This window comes from Ornithorhynchus anatinus, chromosome 1, assembly GCF_004115215.2.
Source record: "Ornithorhynchus anatinus isolate Pmale09 chromosome 1, mOrnAna1.pri.v4, whole genome shotgun sequence".
Classification (NCBI taxonomy): Eukaryota; Metazoa; Chordata; class Mammalia; order Monotremata; family Ornithorhynchidae; genus Ornithorhynchus; species Ornithorhynchus anatinus.
This window is the reverse complement of record NC_041728.1, coordinates 31,043,811-31,065,728: the sequence shown is the minus strand read 5'-3', so window position 1 is coordinate 31,065,728 and position 21,918 is coordinate 31,043,811. Positions and strand designations below refer to the sequence as shown.

The 21,918-nt window shown below is 46.7% G+C and overlaps 1 protein-coding gene across 2 annotated transcripts in view; it reads right to left on the bottom strand.

The window, feature by feature from the left end:
• FAM71D (family with sequence similarity 71 member D) overlaps positions 1-18,049 on the bottom strand; it is a 29,053-nt gene extending 11,004 nt beyond the window's left edge. For both annotated transcript variants that reach the window (XM_039911455.1, XM_029070000.1), the window contains exons 1-4: positions 17,964-18,049; positions 12,670-12,869; positions 3,971-4,170; positions 1,494-1,725 (exon numbers count right to left, since the gene is read on the bottom strand). In XM_039911455.1, coding sequence (XP_039767389.1) covers positions 1,494-1,725; positions 3,971-4,170; positions 12,670-12,822 — 585 coding nt within the window. In that variant the 5' untranslated portion in view covers positions 12,823-12,869; positions 17,964-18,049. The remainder of the gene's footprint in view (positions 1-1,493; positions 1,726-3,970; positions 4,171-12,669; positions 12,870-17,963) is intronic.
• Positions 18,050-21,918: the final 3,869 nt, after the last annotated feature.

Below are 21,918 nucleotides of genomic sequence, written 5' to 3'. Positions count from 1 at the left end.
GTCCTCTGACTCCCAGGCCTGTGGCCTCACTAGGCCACAGTGATTCCCAATTACACCCGCTGATTTCACTTACACATGTACCCGCATGTCAATTTCAACAAAGCATTTGCTTTGAGCCTCTGCCCCTTCCAGTCAATACTTCTCTCTGCTGCCTGGATCGTTTTCCTAAAAAACGTTCAGCCCACGTCACATAACTCCTCCGAAACTTCCAGTGGTTGCCCATCCACCTCCGGGTCGAACTGAAATTCCTTACCATCGGATTTAAGGCACCCAGTCAGCTCTCTCCATCCTTCCTAACTCCCTTCCTATCCCGCTACAACACAACTTGCATACTTTGCTCCTATATTCATTCATTCATTCAAAGGCATTTATTGAGCGCTTACTATGTGCAGAGCACTGTACTAAGCGCTTGGAATGTACAATTTGGCAACAGATAGAGACAATCCCTGCCCACTGATGGGCTTATAGTCTAATCTGGGGAGACAGACAAAAACAATAGCAATAAATGGAATCAAGAATTATGTATATACTGACTCGCTGTTTAGCACAAAATCCTGGAGTAGGCCATTCAAAAAATTCACTTACAGTTTTTGATATGGTGAATTTATCTTCACATTTAATAGCCTCCTCTAACAACAACCTACTCACTGTCCGTCCATCTCTGCTGCCTGGACCTCCCTCCCGCTCCATATCCAACAGCCTGCCACTTTCCCCATCTTCCAAACACCACTAAAATCACACCTCCTCCGGGGAGACTTCCCTGATGAATTCCGTCTCCCCACCGTATATTCACGTGAAAGTTCAACCGACAGGATTTAGCGACAGATTGAATATGTGGGTTGTGAGAAAGTTGAGTGGAGGATAACACCCAGGCTGTGGACCTGTGAGACAGGAAGGATGGTGGTGCGGTCTACAGTGACGGGAAAGTCATGGGGAGGACAGAGTTTGGGTGGGAAATTAAGGGCTCCGTTTTGGACAATAACAATAATAATAATGATGATGTTTGTTAAGTGCTTACTATATGTGCCTCAGTTCCCTCATCTGTAAAACGGGGATTAACTGTGAGCCTCAAGTGGGACAACCTGATGACTCTGTATCTCCTCCAGCGCTTAGAACAGTGCTCTGCACATAGTAAGCGCTTAACAAATACCAACATTATTATTATATGCCAGGGTCTGTACTAAGCTCAGGTAAATGGGGTTGGACACAATCCCTGCCCCACGTGGGGCTCACGGTCTTAATCCCCATTTTCCAGATGAGGTAACTGAGTCACAGAGAAGAGAAGTGACTTGCCCAAGGCCACACATCAGACAAGTGGTGGAGCTGGGAAAAGAACCCCTGACCTTCTGACTCCCAGGCCCGTGTTCTATCCATTACACCGGGCCATGTTAAGTCGGAGGTGTCGGCGGGATAGCCAGATAGAGGGGTCTTGAAGGCAAGGGGAGAAGAGCGATGGAGGAGAGGGAGAGGGAGGGTACCGCCATGATGCTCACCTCTCCATCTCTGCTCGTCTTCGCGAGGTCAGTGCCTTCTGTGTCTCCACGGTATTTTGTAGGGGGTTGCAGGAGATAGGTGAGTTGGACCCACTGGCGGAAGATGACATCCTGCTTAGATGACGGCGCACAGAGCTGGAGGTAGTAGGAACGCCCGCTCACTAGCTTGATTTTGAGGCATAACTTCCTAGCGTCATACACTGAAATGTTCGCAAACTGGAGGGGGATGAACCTGCAAAGAAATATTAACTCAAGTCACCTTCTCAAGAGGCCTCTGCTGCCTCTCTGCCCCCCTCTTCCCCTCCCCTCAGCTAAGCCCCCTCCCTGCTTCCTTCTGCTCCTCCCCCCTCCCTTCTCCTCCCCTCAGCACTGTGCTCATCCGCTCATTTGTATATATTTTTATTACCCTATTTATTTTGTTAATGAGACGTACATTACCTTGATTCTATTTATGGCTATTGTTGTTGTCTGTCTGTCTCCCCCCATTAGACTGTTAGCCCGTCAGTGGGCAGGGATTGTCTATCTGGTGCCGAATTGTCTATTCCAAGCGCTTAGTACAGTGCTGTGCACATAGTAAGCGCTCAATAAATACTATTGAATGAATGAATGAATTAATGAACCGTTGGTAGATATTCATATTTAAAATAAACGCTCATTCTCTCTCTGTGGATTCCTTCTCTACTGAGAAGCAGTGTGACTTAGTGGCAAGAGCCCGGGCTTGGAAGTCAGAGGATGTGGGTTCTAATTCCGGCTCCGCCACTTATCAGCTGTGTGACTTTGGGCAAGTGCCTTAACTTCTCTGAGCCTCAGTTACCTCATCTGGAAAATGGGGATTAAGACTGTGAGCTCCACATGGGTCAACCTGATCACTTTGTATCTACCTCAGTGCTTAGAACAGTGCTTGGCACATAGTAATTGCTTAACAAATATCATCATCATTATTATTATTATGGTAAAGGATTTGAAGACTCATAAATAAAGGGAAGGTCTAGGCAGGAGAGGTAAGTGTAGAGTAGGAGTTCAGGGTTTGAGAGGCAGCATGGTTTAGTGGAAAGAGCACAGGCTTGGGAGTTAGAGGATGTGGGTTCTAATCCTGGCTCTGCTACTTGTCTGCTGTGTGACCTTGGGCAAGCCACTTCACTTCTCTGTGCCCCAGTTACCTCATCTATAAAATGGGGATTAAGACTGTGAACTCTACATAGGACAGCCTGATTACCCCGGTGCTTAGACGGTGTTTGGCACAGAGTAAGCGCTTAACAAACACTGTAATTATTATTATTATTCTATCTTGCCAGGGGCAGTAGGAGCATGATGGTTTAGGTCTGCCATGTTGAGAATGCTTCTCAGTGCTTGGCACAGAGTAAGTGCTTAACAAATGCCATGATCATAAATACCCACAACCCAGACTCTGCAATCTATGGAGACTGAGGGAGAAAAGCCAGTTACCCCAAATATTGGTGGGGAACCTGGGGGCTGGGGGGGGGCGATGGCTTAGGTCTGCTATGTTAAGGGCACTTCTCTGACCTATGCCCTGAGCAGGCTGAGGGAGAGAAGTCAGAAACCCCAAATATTTGTGGGAGACCTTGGGGTGGGGTATGGTGAGCAGCAGTGGCCATAATACATTCTAGTATAGTGGATAGAGCCCAGGCCTGGGAATCAGAAGGTCATGCGTTCTGATCCCGACTCTGCCACTTGTCTGCTGTGTGACCTTGGGCAAGTCACTTTACTTCTCTGGTCCTCAGTTCCCTCATCTGTAAATTGAGGATTGAGACTGCGAGCTCCACTTGGGACAGGGGCCGTGTCCAACCCGATTTGCTGGTATCCATCCCAGCGCTTAGTACGGTGCCTGGCATATAGTATTATTATTATTATCGATTGCCCTTGAGTCGTTTCTGATTCATGGCAATTCTGTGGATGTATTTTCCCCAAAACATCCTGTCTTCTGCCATAATCCGTAACGTTTGTAACGGTTCTCCGGTTATCGTTGTCATGGTCTCTTTCGGTCTAGCTGCCGGTCTGCCTCTTCCACGTTTTCCCTGGACTTTTCCTAGCATTAGTGTCTTCTCCAGAGAATGAATCCTCCTGATTATGTGTCTGAAATATCCTAATCTAAGTCGAGTCATCTGGCCTTCCAAAGTCCACTTTGGCTTAATTTGCTCCAAAATCCATTGGTTTGCTTTTCAGGCACTCCATGGTATTCTCAAAAGCCTTCTCCAACACCTCATTTCAAAAGAATCAATTTTTTTCTATGCTGTTTCTTCACTGACCAGCTTTTGGATCCATACATTGTCACCATAGAATTGCCAGTTTGGATACTTGTGGTAATTGTTACCTCAGCACATTTCATGACTTTTTCCAGACTCTTCATAGCACATAGTAAAGCCCCTTAAAAATACCATAATTATTGTACTAAGTGCTTAACTAAGACCCCAATTATTTAGCATTAACAGCAATCATGATTATTATGTGTGACTTACCTAGTGAGCACCAGCTTATATTGAGAGGTGGGCCTAGAGAAACTCCGAAGCTTTGACTGTGCCTCCTTGGGGGGGATGGGCGTCAGGTGTGCCAGGAGCATCACATTGGGCAGGGGCAGGGTGGGGCTGGAAGCACAGATGCCCACCGTCACCCAGTTGGCACGGTTATGGAGATAAACAGATTCTCCTTTCTTACTGACCTAGGTGAGCAAGTACAGGTTAGGGGAAAGGTTACGACTGGGAAGGATTTCAGCTAACATCCCTATGCTGATTATTCCCAAATCTACATCTCCAGCCCTGACGTCCCTGCTTCTTCGCAGTCTCACAATTCCTTCTGCATTCGGAAGATTTCTACTCGGATGTCCCACTGACGCCTCAGAGTTAACGTGTCTGAAACAGAAATCATCTTCCCACCCAAACCTGGTCCATCCCCATGATTTTCCCATCTCAGGCATCCTCCGTGTCTCAGAAGCCCATTACCTTGGCATTATCCTCCAGACATCTCTCTCATTCAACCCACATATTCACAAAAATCACTAAAATCTGCCATTTTCTCTCCACCCAAATTTCTCCTACATTGATCCAAGCCACTTATCCTATTCGACCTTGACTACCACTCAGCCTCCTTGCTGACCTCCCTGCCTCTTGTGTCTTCCCCATTCCAGTTCATATTTCATTCTGTTGCCTGGATAACATTTAAAAAAAAAATTGTCCACATTTCCCCCTCCTCAAGAACCTCCAGTGGTTGCCCATCCACCTCTGTATCGAACAAAAATTCCTTACATTTGGCTTTAACATGCTCAGTCACCTTGGCCCATCTTATCTTACCTCACTGATTTCTTACTACAGTCCAGCCCACAAAGTTCACTCCTCTAATGTCAATCTACTCATTGTTCCTGGATCCTGTCTACCTCACCACTGAGTCTTTAAAATGTCATGATGGGTACATTGATTTGGCAAGTAGCCAACTGGCCATCAACAGTGCTGCTTATTCATTCATTCATTCATTCAATAGTATTTATTGAGCGCTTACTATGGGCAGAGCACTGTACTAAGCACTTGGAACGTACAATTTGGCAACAGATAGAGACAATCCCTGCCCAGTAATGGGCTCATAGTCTAAACGCGGGAGACAGCAAAACAAAGCAGACTGTGGGCCTCATGTGGGGCCCGATTATCCTGTATTTTACCCCAGTGGTTAGTACAGTTCTTGACACATAGTAAGCATTTAACAAATATAACCATTATTACTATTAGATGCCATTATGAAAAAAGAGATTCAGAGAGAGGAGGGAAATCATTTTTTATGGTATTCGTAAATCACTCATTATGTGTCAAGCACCGTTCTAAGCTCTGGGGTAGATAAACATAATCTGGTGGGACACAGTCCCTATTCCACATGGGGTTCACAGTCTAAGTAGGAGGGAGAACAGGTATAGAAGCCTCATTTTTAAAATGAAGACACTAAGGCACTTGTTAGGTGACTTGCCCAAGGTCACGAAACAGACAAGTGGCAGAATTAGAACCTCTGACTTCCTCTGACTTCCAGGTTTTTGCTCTTTCTTCTAGATCATGCTGCTTCCCTAGGTCATGCTATTTTGCTGTAGGCTATCAACATGAAGAGGAAAGAGTTAGCGAGAGCAGGGAGTACCGCCATGGAGAAAAATCATTGCTCGGTGGCTGATCGGATCAATCGACCGATCGATCAGTGGAATTTATGGAGCACTTACTGTGTGCAGAGCACTGTGCTAATTGCATGGGGGAGTACAGTACGCTAGAGTAGGCAATCACGATCCCTAGGGGGAGAGAGAAATTGATATCAATTACAGATAGGGAAAATGGGAGAGTATAAGGATGTATCTATAAGTGCCGTGGGGCTGACTATCCAGTGGTTTGGTGATACAGAACCAAGTGCAGAGGCCATTTGGAGTGGCGAGTGAGGAAAGAAATTGAGCGCTTAGCAATGACTTCATTTTTATTATAATACTAGCATGAATAAGGGACGTTGCTCAGCAGGCTAATAAATCACTAGACACTCAGTGACTCTAATCCTAGCCTTACAACCAACTTCCTGGACCCTTTGCTCAAGTTACTCAAGAAGTGGTGAATTCAATCTCTGCAAAACAAAACTAGCAGGCACACCTTAAATTCATCAATCAGTGATATTTACTGAGCCCTTAGTGTGTTCAGAGCATGGCGCTTCAGCGTTTGAGAAAGTGCAATACAACAGAGTTTGTACAAAAATGCGGAGAGCAATAATAATGATGATGATGGCATTTATTAAGCTCTTACTATGTATCAGGCACCGTATTAAGCGCTGGGGTGGATACAAGCAAATTGAGTTGGACCCAGTCCCAGTCCCATGTGGAGCTCACGGTCTCAATCCCCATTTTACAGATGGGGTAACTGAGGCCTAAAGAAGTGAAGTGACTTGCCCAACGACACACAACGGACAAGTGGCGGAGCCGTGATTAGAACCCAGGACCTCCGGAAGTGGCCTAAGGGAAAGAGCATGGGCTTGGGAGGCAGAGGACCTGGGTTCCAAACTCACACTTGTCTGTTGGGAAAGTCACTTAACTTCTCTGGGCTTCAGGTCCCTCATCTTCTAAAATGGGGATTCAATGACTGTGCTTCCTCCCACTCAGACTGCGAGCCCCAGGTGGGACCCAATTATCTGGTATCTACCCTAGTGCTTAGAAGAGCGCTTTGCTTAATCAATACCAGAGAGCTTAATCAGAATTATTTTATTACTATATGTTCTGTGCCCTCGTGAAGCTTGTGGTCAACTTTAGGCAATGGTAGTTTTAATAGCTAATGAAAAAAGAAAAGTGCTTTGCAAATAGTGAGTACTTCGAGAATGCCAGTAAAATAAAGTTTTTGCTAATAAGTGATGTGGTTCAGTGGAAACAACTCGGGCCTGATGGTCAGGAGATCGAATCCTATTTCCTGTTCTGTCACTGGTCCGCTGTGTGACCTCTGAGTGAGTCGCTTCACGTCACTGCAAACCTCAGTTTTTTCCTCTGTAAAATGGGTATAATGCCTGCCTCTCCCTACTTCAGTCAGTCAATGGTATTTATTGAGTGCTTGCTATATGCAGAGCACCGTACTAAGCGCTTGGGAGAATGCAGTACAACAGCATTAGCAGACATGTTTCCTGCCCTTAACGAGCTTATAGTCTAGAGGAAGCAGCCGAGGAGAGGGTGGGAGAACAAATCCATCACGATCTTGGCAAGTGGAAGATTAACCTCAACAGGATTGCTGTGCAGATAAAATGAGATAATTGCCTAGAAAGTGCTTTGGGAAAATAAAAATGCTATGCAAATACAAGGTATTTTTATTTCCCTGGTGCCTTTCGATGCAGTTTACAGAAAATCTCTAATAATAATAATAATTGTAGCATTTGCTAAGCACTTACTATGTGCCGAGTTCTAGAGTAGATCCACTTGAAGCAGACTGAATACAGTCCCTGACCTACATGGGGCTCACAGTCTGAGAATGAGGGAGATTTCCTGGGCCACATAGTAAGCCCTTAACAAATACCACAATTATTATTATTATTATTATTAAATATGAGGGATAACCCATATTGAATGAATCCTCATGGTGCAGATAAGGAAACCAAGGCACAGATAAATCAAGTGATTGGCCCGAGGTCACACAGTAGGCAAGTGGCAGAGTCAGGATTAGAACTCAGGTCCTCTGACACCCAGTAATTGTCTGGAGGATTTGAGGAGGGAGGGTGTTCCAGGCCAGAGGCAGAATGTGGGCCGGGGATAATATAGTATAGTACAAATACAATATAAATACAATATAGTGTATTTCCTGGTGTGTGTTTTCAGCTCCTCCCTTGTCATCATCATCATCATCATCATCAACAATATTTAGTGAGTGCTTACTGTGTGCAGAGCCCTATACTAAGCGTATGCAACTTCTACCTTTCGACCGTGAGATTCCCTGAAGGCCGGGGACCGTGTCTCATTCCCACCTGTGTATTCTCACCCGGCGCTTCGTCCAGTGCTCTGCTCCTGGTATGTGTTTAACACACACTGTTATTACTACAACTGTTTACTACAGTGCTCTGCACATAGTAAGTGCTTAAGAAATACTATTACTAGCATACTATTTAGTATGGTGTTTTGCACGTAACACTGACTGACTGATAGTGAGTGCAACAAAAATGGGAAAAGAAGTCCAAGCACCACCCCTCATCCCCTTCCCCCAAGCCGTCCCCCGTCAGCTCACTCCCGTCCAACCCCTCGCCACCCATTACACCGTCCCCTTTCTCTGCCGTCCCCCCGAACCCGCCACCGCCTCAGCCGAGTGCGGCCGGTGGGACCCCGGCTCCATCGTGGCGAAGCTTCCCTTCATCCTTGACCTGTTTCTGACCCAGCCACAGCTCCTCCTCGCCATCGTTGAAACCCTGGCTCTCCCCAGATGACAAAGTCCCCCCCGCCGCGCTCTCTAGAGGGGGCGTCGTCTTCGCCCTCTCTTCGAGACTCTCTGGGAAAGGGGGAGGAATCAGCTTCCTTCATGCTTCCCAATGCCTCTTTCACACCATTCCACCTCCCCCATCCTTCTCTTTCCCTTCCTTTGAAGGCTATATCATCCGCTTCTACAACCCACTCCAGATACCAGCCACGGACATCTTCAGCCCCCCAGGCCCCAAAGACTTCAATGTCCACATAGATGTTCCCGATGACCCTTCGCTGCCCGCTTTCTGCCACTCCTCAACTCCAATGACCTCCTGCTCCACCGTGCCTTGCCTCCTCACCAACTTGGACACACTCTATCTCATCATCTCTAGTCACTGTACAATCTTTACCCACACTAAATCTGATCTCCCTCTTTCGGACCATAATATCTTCACCGGCCTCCTCTTCCACACACTCCTTCTGATGCAGTCTCACATTTCTTCCTGCTTGCAGGCTACCTCTACTTGGTTGTCCTGCCGACACCTCAAACTTAATACATCCAAAATAGAACTCCTTATCTTCCCACCCAAACCCTGTCCTACCCCTGACTTTCCTGTCACTTTAGATAGCGCCACCATCCTCCATGCCTCACAAGCCTATAACCTTGATATAATCCTTGATTCCCCTCTCTCATTCAACCCACATATTCAATCCATCATTAAATCATGTCGGTTCAACCTTCACAACATCGTTAAAATCCACCCTTTCCTTTCTATCCAAAAGGCTACCACATTAATAATGTCGGTATCTGTTAAGCGCTTACTATGTGCAGAGCACTATTCTAAGCGCCGGGGGAGATACAGGGTAATCAGGTTGTCCCACGTGAGGGTCAGTCTTCATCCCCATTTTCCAGATGAGGGAACTGAGGCCCAGAGAAGTAAAGTGACTTGCCCACAGTCGCACAGCTGACAGGTGGCAGAGCCGGGATTCGAACCCATGAACTCTGGCTCCCAAGCCCGGGCTCTTTCCACTGAGCGACGCTGCTTCCAATCCTGCCTGGATTACTGCATCAGCCTCCTCAATGAACTCCCCACCTGCCGTCTCTCCCCACTCCAGTCCGTACTTCGCTCGGCTGCCCGGATCAATTTTCTATAAAAACATTCAGGGCACGTCACCCCACTCCTCACAAAACTGCAGTGGTTGCCCATCCACCTCCGCATCAAACAAAAACTGCTCCCCACTGGCTTTAAAGCACTCAATCAACTTGGCACCTCCTACCTCACCTCACTTCTTTTCTTCTACAACCCAGCCCACACACTTCACTCCTCTAATGCTAATCTTCTCACCATACTTCTCAATCACCAATCTCTCCTGCCTTGCCACTGACCCCTAGCTCATGTCCTGCCTTTGGCCTGGGACGTCCTCCCTCCTCAAATCCTACAGACAATTATTCTCCTCCGCTTCAAAGCCTTATTGAAGGCCCATCTCCTCCAAGAGGCCTTCCCAGTCTAAGCCCAACTTTTCCTCATCTCCCACTCCCTTCTGCGTCGCCCTGACTCGCTCCCTTTTCTCTTCCCTACCGCCCAGCCCCACAGCACTTATGTACATTTCTGTCATTTTATTTATTTGTATTGTCTGTCTTCCCCCCTCTAGACTGTAAGCTCATTGTGGGCAGGGAATGTGGTTGTATTGTACTCTCCCAAGCGCTTAGTACAGTGCTCTGCACACAGTAAACACTCAATAAATATGATTGAATGAATGAAAGAATGAATGCCTTAGCTGAACCCTTGTACTATCTCTGCATGTGCAATGAACTCCCCAGGAACTGCCTTTAACTAGTATCATGAAAACCAAGTGTCACGTGAAAGAGTACAACAAAACAATATTAATAATTGTGATATTTTGTGATTGTGTGATAATTGTGATTAGAGAAGCAGCGTGGCTCAGTGAAAAGAGCATGGGCTTTGGAGTCAGCGCTCATGAGTTCGAATCCCAGCTCTGCCACTTGTTGGCTGTGTGACTGTGGGCAAGTCACTTAACTTCTCTGTGCCTCAGTTCCCTCATCTGTAAAATGGGGATTAAGACTGTGAGCCCCACGTGGGACAACCTGATTTCCCTATGTCTACCCCAGCGCTTAGAACAGTGCTCGGCACATAGTAAGCGCTTAACAAATACCAACATTATTATATTTGTTCAGCACTTATTATATGCCAAGCACTGGGATAGTGGGCAGGGAATGTATCTGTTTACTGTTATTTTGTACTCTTTCAAGCATTTAGTACAGTGCTCTGCACACGGTAAGTGCCCCATAAATATGATGGAATGAATGAATGAAGGTAGAAGATAATCAGGTCGGACAAAGTCCCTGTCCCACAAGCAGGTATTGAATCCCCATTTTACAGGTGAGGAAACTGGGAACCAAATAAGTTAAAGTGTCTTGCCCAAGATCACACAACAGGCAAGTGGGAGAGCTGGGATTAGGACCCAGGTCCTCTGACTCCCAGGCCCGGGCTCTTTCCACTAGACTATGCTTCTCATGAAATACTGTTTCCTGTGGGAAATGATGTAAAATTTGTAAGCTCGTTCTTTCGATCCATAAACTTTACTTCGACAATGTGTATTGTGATAGAAAAACCCTGGAGGCCAGTAAGGAGCTGGGCCCTAGCCACAGAAGGTAATGAAAATCCAAAGTCTCGGCTCCCTTGCACTTCCAATGCCAAGGGCCCATCAGGCAGCATGGAGGAGAAGTAACGTGGCAAGGAAGCAGCGAGGTCTAGTGGAGAAAGCACGGGCCTGGTGTCAGAGGACTTGGATTTTAATCCTGGCTCTGTCACGTGCCTGCTGTATGACCTTGGGCAAAACACGTAACTCCTCTGTGCCTCGGTTTCCTCAACTGCACAATGGGGATTTAATACCTGTTCTCCCTCCTACTTGACTGTGAGCCCCATGTGGGACAGGGACCGGGTCCCCTTGTGATTAATTTGTATCTATCCCAACGTTTAGAACAGTCTCGACACATAGTAGGCGCTTAATAAATGCCATTAAAAAAAATAAGGGGTGAGGTGGGCTGGCTGTGGCTGCCCCCCGCTATTTAAAAAGCCAAGCTAATCCCAGGGCCTCTTTGCCCCTAAGAAACTGGCACCCCCCGGCCCTGAACGTAGAAGGGAGAGCCTGCCGGATTTCTTGTCCTCCCAATCCTCATTCCTCCCAGTGCTTGCCAGTCAGCCCCTCAATCAATCAAGCCTACTTATTGAACATTTACTGTATTAATAATACAGTCCGATAATATAAACAAATTAAATATGATAAATGCTTTACTCATATTCACATCTGCCTCTCTAGACTATAAGTTTGTTATGGGCAGGGAATGTGTTGGCTAATTCTGTTGTACTGTACTCTCCCAAGCACTTAGTACAGTGCTCTGCACATAATAAGCACTCAATAAACGTCAACGATTGATTGACTGGTTGATTACAATTCTGTTGTAATTCAAGAAGTTTAGAGTCCGTTCCGGCCCTGGCAGAACCAGGGAGAAGACTGGAAGGAGCACGGCCCGAGTGGAAAGAGCACAGGCCTGCGAGTCAGAAAGACTTGGGTTCTAATCCTGCCTCTGTTACTTATCTGCTGTGTGACCTTGGGCAAATCACTTAATTTCTCTGTACCTCAGTTACCTCATCTGTAAAATGGGGATTAAGACTGCGAGCCCCCTGTGGGACAGTGTCTGGGTCCAACCTGATGATCTTATGTCTACCCCAGAGCTTAGTACAGTGCCAGGCATATAGTAAGCGCTTAACAGATATCATAAAAGAAGACGACCCCACTCCAGATTCAGACACGGTAGACTACCTGGGAGCTAATTCCTCTTCATTCCACTTCATTTCAAGATGCAGTGTGGCTTAGTGGAAGGAGCTTGGGCTTGGGAGTCAGAGGATGTGGGTTCTAATCCTGGCTCCGCCACTTGTCTGCTGTGTGACCTTGGGCAAGCCACTTCACTTCTCTGTGCCTCAGTTACCTCATCTGTAAAATGGGGATTAAGACTGTGAATCCCAAGTGGAACAACCTGTTTACCTTGTAGCTACCTCAGGGCTTAGAACAGTGCTTGGCACAGAGTAATTTCTTAACAAATACCATTATTATTATTATTATTGCTTGTTTCTCAATTCTTGTTTTGGGGCAAATGCTTGAAATTGACCTCCTTTAACTGCCCCAACCCTCAACGCTGTGGTTCACAATTCCTACATCTTTCTAGCTATTTTGGCTGTCTCCATTCAGAACAAAAACAGTTACCTGAATAAAATTACTTTCTAACATGGGAGTGGATGTGAAGGGGGTGTACTCTCCTCCATTCAGGACACACTGAAGCTCTCCCATAACTGAGTTCTGCTCTCTGGCACCGGAGTTGGTTATGGCTTCCCATAACGCAGGACCGGTTTTCTTCATGACGCCTGCACACGAACATCAGATTCCTCCCGGCCGCCGAAAGGAGTCTGGGAAAATGGAGGTAGAAACGATAGACTGGCTAGAAAGAAGCAATCAGAGACGATGCAAAGTATTACAGCCCCAGTACTGATCGTCGTCCTGATCCGTATCGACTGAGAGTTCAGTTTCTGTTAATAGCTTTGCAATTCATTCAGTCAACAGTATTTGTTGAGAATCTATTTATTTACTGTGTGCAAACCAGTGCAAGTTCTCTTTTCCTCAGGGACTCAGAAGGAAACTCTTCTAGTTTTCATATTTGCGGAGGCTAATAATAACGATATTCATTAAGCGCATACAATATGACAAGCACTGTACTAAGTGCCGGGGAAGATACAAGGGAATTAGGTCGGACAGATCCATGTGGAACTCGCAATCTAAAGGGGAGGAAGGACAAGGTACTCAATCCCCACTTTGCCAATGAAGAAACTGAGGCCCAGAGAAAGTAAGTGATTTGTCCACAGTCACCCACTAGGCAAGAGTAAGCGGTAAGTAGACTGCAAGCTCTCTGTGGACAGGAAACGGGTCTACCAACTCTATTACATTGAAGTTTCCCAAATGCTCATTTCAGTTCTCGTCCCTCAGTAAACACTCAACAGTTACCCACTGACTGAAGTGGCCGAGCCAGGATTGTAAATTCGATCTCCTGTCACGCAGACACGCGCTCTTTCCAGTCAGTCATTCAGTCAGTCATATTTACTGAGCCCTTACCGTGTGCGGGACACCCTACTAAACAATATAAGAGTACAATAGAATAGTAAACAGACATGTTACCTATCCACCTAGCCCCCCAGCTATAAGATCTTGGATCTGTGGCTTGGATATTCATTCACTCAGCAGTATTTATTGAGCGCTTACTATGCGCAGAGCACTGTACTAAGCGCTTGGAATGGACAATTCGGCAACAGATAGAGACAATCCCTGCCCAGTGATGGGCTCACAGTCTAAACCTTTGGGTATTTGATATTCACCCCACCCCTAACCCCACAGCACTTATGTACAGATCTATAAATTATATAGTTTAAATTATTTATTTATTTACCTGATCCTTACTCTGCCCTTGCCCAAGTGACTTGTCCAAGGTCACACAGTGGACAAGTGGTGGAGCCGGGATTTTAACTCCCAGCTTTTAACCCCCCCAGGGCTTAGTACAGTGCCTGGCACATAGTAAGCACTTAACAAGTGCCATCAAAAAAGAAGGACACGTGCGCGTATGTGCTGTGGGGGTGGAGGTGAGGCGGGTGGGAGTACCTAACTGCTTAGAGGATGGAACGAAGTGCCTGGGAGCGGCAGTAGAGAGGAAAAATAGCCTGTGTCCTGCCTCTGACAGACAACGACTCTTTCCTACTTCAAAGCCTTTTTGAAGGCCCATTTCCAGCGTGGCTCAGTGGAAAGACCCCGGGCTTGGGAGTCAGAGGTCATGGGTTCGACTCCTGACTCTACCACTTGGCAGCTGTGTGACTGTGGGCAAGTCACTTCACTTCTCTGGGCCTCAGTTCCCTCCTCTGTAAAATGGGGATTAACTGTGAGCCTCATGTGGGACAACCTGATTACCCTGTATCTACCCCAGCACTTAGAACAGTGCTCAGCACATAGTAAGCGCTTAACAAATATCAACATTATTATCTCCTCCGGGAGGCCTTCACAGACTAAACCCCCCATTCCTTTCCTCCCACTCCCTTCTTTGTCGTCCAGACTTGCTCCTTTTGCTTTTCCACCCTCCCAGCCCCCCAGCACTTATGTACGCATCTGTAATTTATTTATTTGTATTGATGTCCATCTTTCCCCCTCCCACTAACCCCTCCCCTCATCTAGACGGTAAGCTCACTGTGGACAGAGACCGTGTCTATTTATTGTTGTGTTGTAGTTTCCCAATTGCTTAGTACAGTGCCTTGCACACAGTAAGAGCTCAATAAATACGACTGGATGAAAACAGGGGGAGGGGACGAGTGCTTAGTCCCGGAAGGTTGAGGCGCTGCAAGCAACAAACACGGCAGCCCAGCGAGGAGCCATCTTTTTGTGCTCTCTTTGGGTCTGGGATTGTGTGTCCCGCATTGGCCTTTTCAACACACCCACGTTCCCACAGGTGAATTTCCCCATCAGCGGCATCTTCACCGAATACATGAGACAGCTATATAAGGTGGCAGAGAACTGCATTCCAGAGAGTTCTTCTAGTCCCTAATTTCAGGGAAGCTTAATGCTGAGGGCTAATACTCCCATCATTCCCTTCCCGGAGAAGCTTTGCATTCAACTCCATTCACCTCCAGGTTGGAAAACACTTCACCACTGGGAGATTTGAGGCAGGGAATCAAAGCCAAATCATTGTTCTCCCTGAGAATTCCTGAAAATGACAGAGCAACTCACTAAAGCCAGAATCTATCTGCCATTGGTTCTAACCACTCCTCTTCCAGCCTTGGGAAAAACCGAATTTTCTGACTCCCAGCCTTCAGCACTCCTCATTAGAAACCTCTGCCTGCTTTCCCTCAGGAAAGCCTACCCTCATTCTCTTCTGGCTATAGGGACATGGCTCTAGGGATGGAAGACATTTCCTCGGCAGCCTGTACTCTGCCCCATAATAATAACAATAATAATAATAATTCTGGTATTTGATAAGTGCTTACTGTGTGCTGGGCATTATACTAAGCACTGAGGTGGAAACAGGTTGGACACAGTCCCTGTCCCATGTGGGGTTCACAGTCTCAACCCCCATTTTACAGATGAGGAAACTGAGGCACAGAGAAATGAAGTAACTTGCCTAGGTCACACAGCAGACAAAGGGAGGAGACGGGATTAGAATCCACGACCTTCTGACTCCCAAGCCCGAGCTCTATGCCAAGAATGCTTTTTACCTGCTCCATTTCTGGTTCTTCTTCTTGCTCTCGCTGTTGCGTGACCTTGGGCATGTCACTTACCTTCTCTGGGCCTCAGTTTCCTCATGGGAAAAATGGGGATAAGATACCTGTTCCCCCTCCCCCTTAGACTGTAAACCCCAGGTGGGACAGAGATGGCGTCCAGTTGGCACGTTTTGTACCTTCCACAGTGCTTGACAAATAGTAAGCCCTTAACAAATACCACAATTATTATTATTATCATTTGTGAATCATTTTTGTTTGCCTCCATGCATTCAATCAGTGGGACTTAGTAAGTGCTGACTGTGTGCAGAGCACTGCACTAAATGCTTGGGAGAGTACCGCGGGGAAGGGAAAGGGAAGCCACATGGCATAGTGGATAGAGCATGGGTATGGGAGTCAGAAGGTCACGGGTTCTAATCCCGGCTCTACACTTGACTGCTGTGTGGCCTTGGGCAAGTCACTTCACTTCTCAGTGCCTCAGTTACCTCATCTGGAAAATGGGGATTAAACGCGTGAGCCCCATGCAAGACAGGGACTGTGTCCAACCCAATTGGTTCATGTCCACCCCAGGATTTAGTATAGTGCCTGTCACTTAGTAAGCACTGAACAAATACGACAGTTATTATTATTATTATTACAGTACAACAGAGTTGGAAGACAAAATTCCGGCCCACAAGGAGCCCACGGGCCAGAGCCCAGATTTCCAGCCTCTGCAGGCTTCTAACTCAGACAAACAGCTCAGCCCGTTTACTCAACATCCATCATCTTGTATGAAATCCAATAACTGCTTGACAATAAAATGGGAGAATTTGACTTGGTGGCAGTAGAAGTGAACTCTACGTTCTTTATTTCTCTCCACGGTCACTTTATCCTTCAGGGAATGTGCTGGCACCCCATTTTTGAGAAGGCTTATGGGTGAAGGCTTCGGGCTCCCTCTTTTGCCCTTAGAGCTTGGAAGGATGGATTGTCGTTTTAGTAGTAATGCAAAACCACCTTGCCCCTTCCTACCTAGCCTCATCACTCTCCTACTCCAACCCAGCCCGCACACTTTGCTCCTCTAATGCCAACCTTCTCACTCTACCTCGTTCTCATCTCTCTCACCACCCAACTCTGGCTCACATCTTGCCTCTGGCCTGGAATGCCCTCCCTCCTCAAATCTGACACAGTTCTCCCAGTTCAAAGCCTTACTGCAGGCCCATCTCCTCCAAGAGGCCTTCCCTGACTAAGCCCTCTTTCTCTTTCTCCCACCCCTTGCTACGTCGCCCTTTATTCATCCCCCCCCAGCCCCACAGCTGTCACGTGCATATCTGTAATTTCCTTATTTCTATTGACGTCTATTTCCCCCTCTAGACTGTAAGCTTGTGGTGGACAGGGAATGTGTCTGTTTATTGTTATATTGTACTCTCCCATGTGCTTAGTACAGTGGTCTGCACACAATAAGAGCTCAATAAATACAATTGACTGACTGACTAGTAATAGCATTTATTGAGTTCCCACTTGCTGCAGTGACTCTGTACTAGTACTTGGGAAGTCCGAAATAAAGATTGTCAGCTCCTTCACGGCCTGAAGTAAATATGCTCTGCGTGTTTTCCAAGCCAAAACACATAGTAACAATAATAATAATAATGATAATAATACGTGTTTAGTGCTTAATAAATACCAAGCACTGGTCTAAGCACTTTCCCAAGCAGTGGGGTAGATATCAGTTAATAAAGGTGCTCACACTCGTAATCTTCATTTTACAGATGAGGTAACTGAGACCGAGATATTAAGTGGTTTGCCCAAGTTCTCACAGCAGACATGTGGCAGAGCAGGGATTAGAACCCAGGTCCTCCTGACTTCCAGGTCCGTGCTCTATCCACTGAGCCACACTGTTCCTCAAACTCTGCACTCACTAGACCTATCAGGTAGCATTGATAAATACCACCAGTTGACACTAGACTCAAGGAGCGTCAGATTGGAATTTCCCATCCTCTTCTCTCCCTCCTCCCCTCCATCACCACCTCCCCTCTCGAGCCGCTGCTAAAAAGAGAGTGGACAAAAAGGGTCCCAGGGGAGAGGGGGACAAAGATGCGGCAAATTGGCCTTGAGCAGCCAATCCCTATGAGACTGTGTTGGTAACTGTTCCGATAGCTAGTCAGCTGCACTGCTTACGCGTCGCTGAGCCGAAATTTCGTAGCTCTCGGGAAACATGGGTGAATTTCACCATCAGTGGCCTATCGCTATATACAGATAGATGCGCATTTCACTTACCCAGGTGGATCGGAGCGGATACCAGGACTTTGCCGATCGAAAAGATCAATGAGTTTCCATGGCATTAGGAGGGCAGAGGAGGAGGAGGGTGGGGTCAGACTGTGGTCACGCTTGTTCTTACGTCACAATGCACTGACCCTTGGGGCTGGGTCTGAGGGAGGGGAGCATGTGGGGGTGGGTTTCAGAGGTGCTAAATAATAATAATGGCATTTATTAAGCACTTACTATGTGCCAAGCACTGTTCTAAGTGCCAGGGAAGATACAAGGTAATCAGGTTGTCCCACTTGGGGCTCAGAGTCTTAGTTCCCATTTTACAGATGAGGTAAGTGAGGCACAGAGAAGTGAAGGGACTTGCCCAAAGTCATGCAGCTGACAAGCAGCAGAGGCGGGGTAAGAACCCACTCAGCAGCACTTAGCACAGTGTTTGGCACGGAGTAGAAGCTTAATAAATATCATCAATCGATGGCATTTATTGAGCACTTACTATGTGCAGAGCACTGTACTAAGCACTTGGGAGAGTACACTACCACATAATTAGCAGACCCGTTCCTTGCCCATGATGAGTTTACAGTCTAGTGAGGGAGACAGACATTAATACGAATAAGTAATTCATAACAGGAAGAGATTGTCTTCATCTGTTGCTGAATTGTACTTTCCAAGCATTTAGTACAGGGCTCTGCACACAGTAAGCGCTCAATAAATGCTATTGAATGAATGAATGAATGAACGAACATATAAAGATTTGAACATTGAGTGCTGAGGGGTTGGGGGAGAGGCGAATATCAATTATGCAAAGGTCACGGATCCAAGTTCATAGATGACGCAGAAGGGAGAGGGAGCCGGAGTAAAGAGGGCTTAATTGGGGAAGGCCTCTCGGAGGAGATATGACCCTAATAAAAATAATAATAATAATGATGGTATTTGTTAAGCGCTTAGTTTGTGCAAAGCACCGTTCTAAGCACTGGGGTAGATACAAGGTAATCAGGTCATCCCACGTGGGGCTCACAGTCAATCTCCATTCTACAGTTGAGGTAACTGAGGCTCAGAGAAGTTAAGTGATTTGCCCAAAATCACACAGCTGATAGAACCCACGACCTCTGACTCCCAAGCCCAGGCTCTTACCACTGAGCCACGCTGCTTCAGTGCTTTGAAGGTGAAGAGAGTAGTCGTCTAGCATTTATGGAGGGGGAGGGAGTTCCTAGATAGAGGAAGGACGTGCTTGAAGATCGGTGGTGAGATAGATGAGATGGGGGCCCAGTAAGTAAACTGGAGCTAGGGGAGAAGAGTGTGTGGGCTGGGCTGTAGTAGGAGGTCAGTGAGGCGAGGTAGGTTGGGGCGAGCTGATCGAACGCTTTAAAGCCAATGACAAGGAGTTTCTCTTTGATGTGGAGGATTCATTCATTTATTCAATCATATTTATTGAGCACTTACTGTGTGCAGAGCACTATACTGAGTGCTTGAAATGTATAGTTCTGCAACAGATAGAGACAATCCCTGCCCAATGGCGGGCTCACAGTCTAAAAGGGGGAGACAGACAACAAAACAAAACAAGGAGACAGGCAACAATACCATCAAAATAGATAAATAGAATCATAGATAGAGACACATCATTAATAAGATAGAGTAATAAATATACAAATATACACAAGAGCTGTGGGGAGGGGAAGGGGGGAGAGCAGAGGGAGGGGAGGAGGAGCAGAGGGAAAGGGGGTTCAATCTGGAAAGGCCTCCTGGAGGAGGTGAGTGCTCAGTAGGGCTTTGAAGAGGGGAAGAGAGTTAGTTTGGCGATGGGCAGTGCTGGAGGTTCTGGAGGGGAAAGGAGACACGGACTGGACGTTTTTGTCGAAAAATGATCCGTGCAACAGAGTGAAGTACGGTGGGGAGAGACGAGGCGGGGAGGTCAGTGAGGAGTTAGATGAGGTAGTCGAAGTGGGAGAGGACAAGTGTTCGGATCAGACCCTACCTTGTGGGTCTATGGAAAAACACGGTTGTTCTCGACTCCCATGCTCTGTCTCGCTTCCTTTGGATTTCTTTATGAAAAGGCCAAGGGCATTCCACGGAACCACGCAGCTTGGCGGTGGATGGAGTGCGGGCCTGGAAGTCAGAAGGACCTGGCTTCTAATCCCAGCTCCACCACATGTCCGCTCTGTGACCTTGGGCAAGTCACTTAACCAGTCTGCACCTCAGTTACCCCATCTGTAAAATGGGGATGAGAGTGTGAGCCCCAAGTGGGACGGGGACTGTGTCTGACCCGATTAACTCGCATCTACACCAGTGTTTAACAAGTACCATGATTATTATAGCGTGGATTTATTGATGTAAAAGAAGTTTTATTGCAGGTATTAGCTGGGGGGCAAATAAGACCAATCCATCAATGGTATTTATTCATTCAGTAGTATTTATTGAGCGCTTACTATGTGCAGAACACTGTACTAAGCGCTTGGAATGTACAATTCGGCAACACTCAGTACGGGCAGAGCACTATACTAAGTACTTGGGAATCAGTTGATCAGTCAACGATATTTATTGAGCGCTTACTTTGTGCAGAGCACTGTACTAGACGCTTGGGAGAGCACACTATAACAATGTAACAGACATATTCCCTGCCCACAACGAGCCTAGAGGGGGAGACAGACATTAATTTAAATAAATACATTACAGATAGAATAAATTTATTACAGATTACAAATTACAGGGTACAATACGACAGAATGAACAGATATGGTCCCTGCCCTGAACGAGCTTTCAGGATTAAGGGTTCTCTATCCTGAGAAAACACGGGCAGCTAGGAATTCTGAGCTGCTTTCCAGCCTCCTGCGCTGACTTGCCGTGGGTTCTCCGGGAAGTGTTTGCTCGGCATTCCTCGGCTACCGACGGGAGGAGCTAAGAATGAACTGCCTTCCCCTTGCCCTCCTGAGCTCAAGCTTCGCACGGGGCTCTGAGCACGGTGAAGTCTTGCCGAAGTGGAAACGCTAGAGGACCAAACGCTCAACGAGAGAGAGGCCCAGGATCCAGGCAGTTTGGGGCTGCCATGACAAATGGTGTGACACCTTAGCCACGGGCCGCTCTCTCTTTCATCCGAGAGCAACTGTTCTCCCTCGTTCAGCCGCGTTCTAGGAAGCGGGTCGAGGCCTTTCCGGTCAGATAAATGGGAAGAGAGGAGGGACACGAGTTTTTGCAGGAGACACCGCTTGCTCGTTAGTTTTTCTGTCACATAATCCTTACAAGAGAACTTTCCTTTCTCTACGATAGAGCATCCCTCATTCAAACCTCTCTGTTCTTCACCACTTCTCCTTTAAACTTTCAAAAATGTCTACTCTCCCATTTCCCCCTCTGCAATTCAGAGAATGGTACCCCTGGGGATGTCAGGAATAACTCTGAAAGTCCGCTGTGCACTGAAACTTTCTTGATGCCCAGATTCACTACGTCAACTCTGCCCTCTCTGTCTAATTCGACCAACACTCTATCCCAGTGTTTAGAAAACTGCTTGACACAGAGTAAGTGCTTAACAAATACAATAATGGTAATAACAATAATAACAATGATGACAATAACAATTATAGAAACAATCAGGTGTGAACCCCCCAAAACTTCCCTCTTACCTCCCCAGATCTTGCCCATCCACACTCCATATGTTATTCAATCAATTGAACGTATTTATTGAGCACTTACTGTGAGCAGAGCACTGTACTAAGTGCTTGGTAGAGTACAAAATAACAGAGTTGGTAGACACATTCTCTGCCCACTCCGAGCGTACAACCCAAAGAGAGAGATGGACATTCATTTATTTATTCAATGTATTTATTAAGAGCTTACTGTGAGCAGAGTATACTAAAGTGCTGTGGGGCGAAGGGTGGGGAATAAAGAGTGCAAGACTAAGTGGAAGGGTGACGCAGGAGGGACTGGGAGAGGAGGAAATGAAAGCTTAGCTGGGGAAAACTTCCTTCCTGCCAGT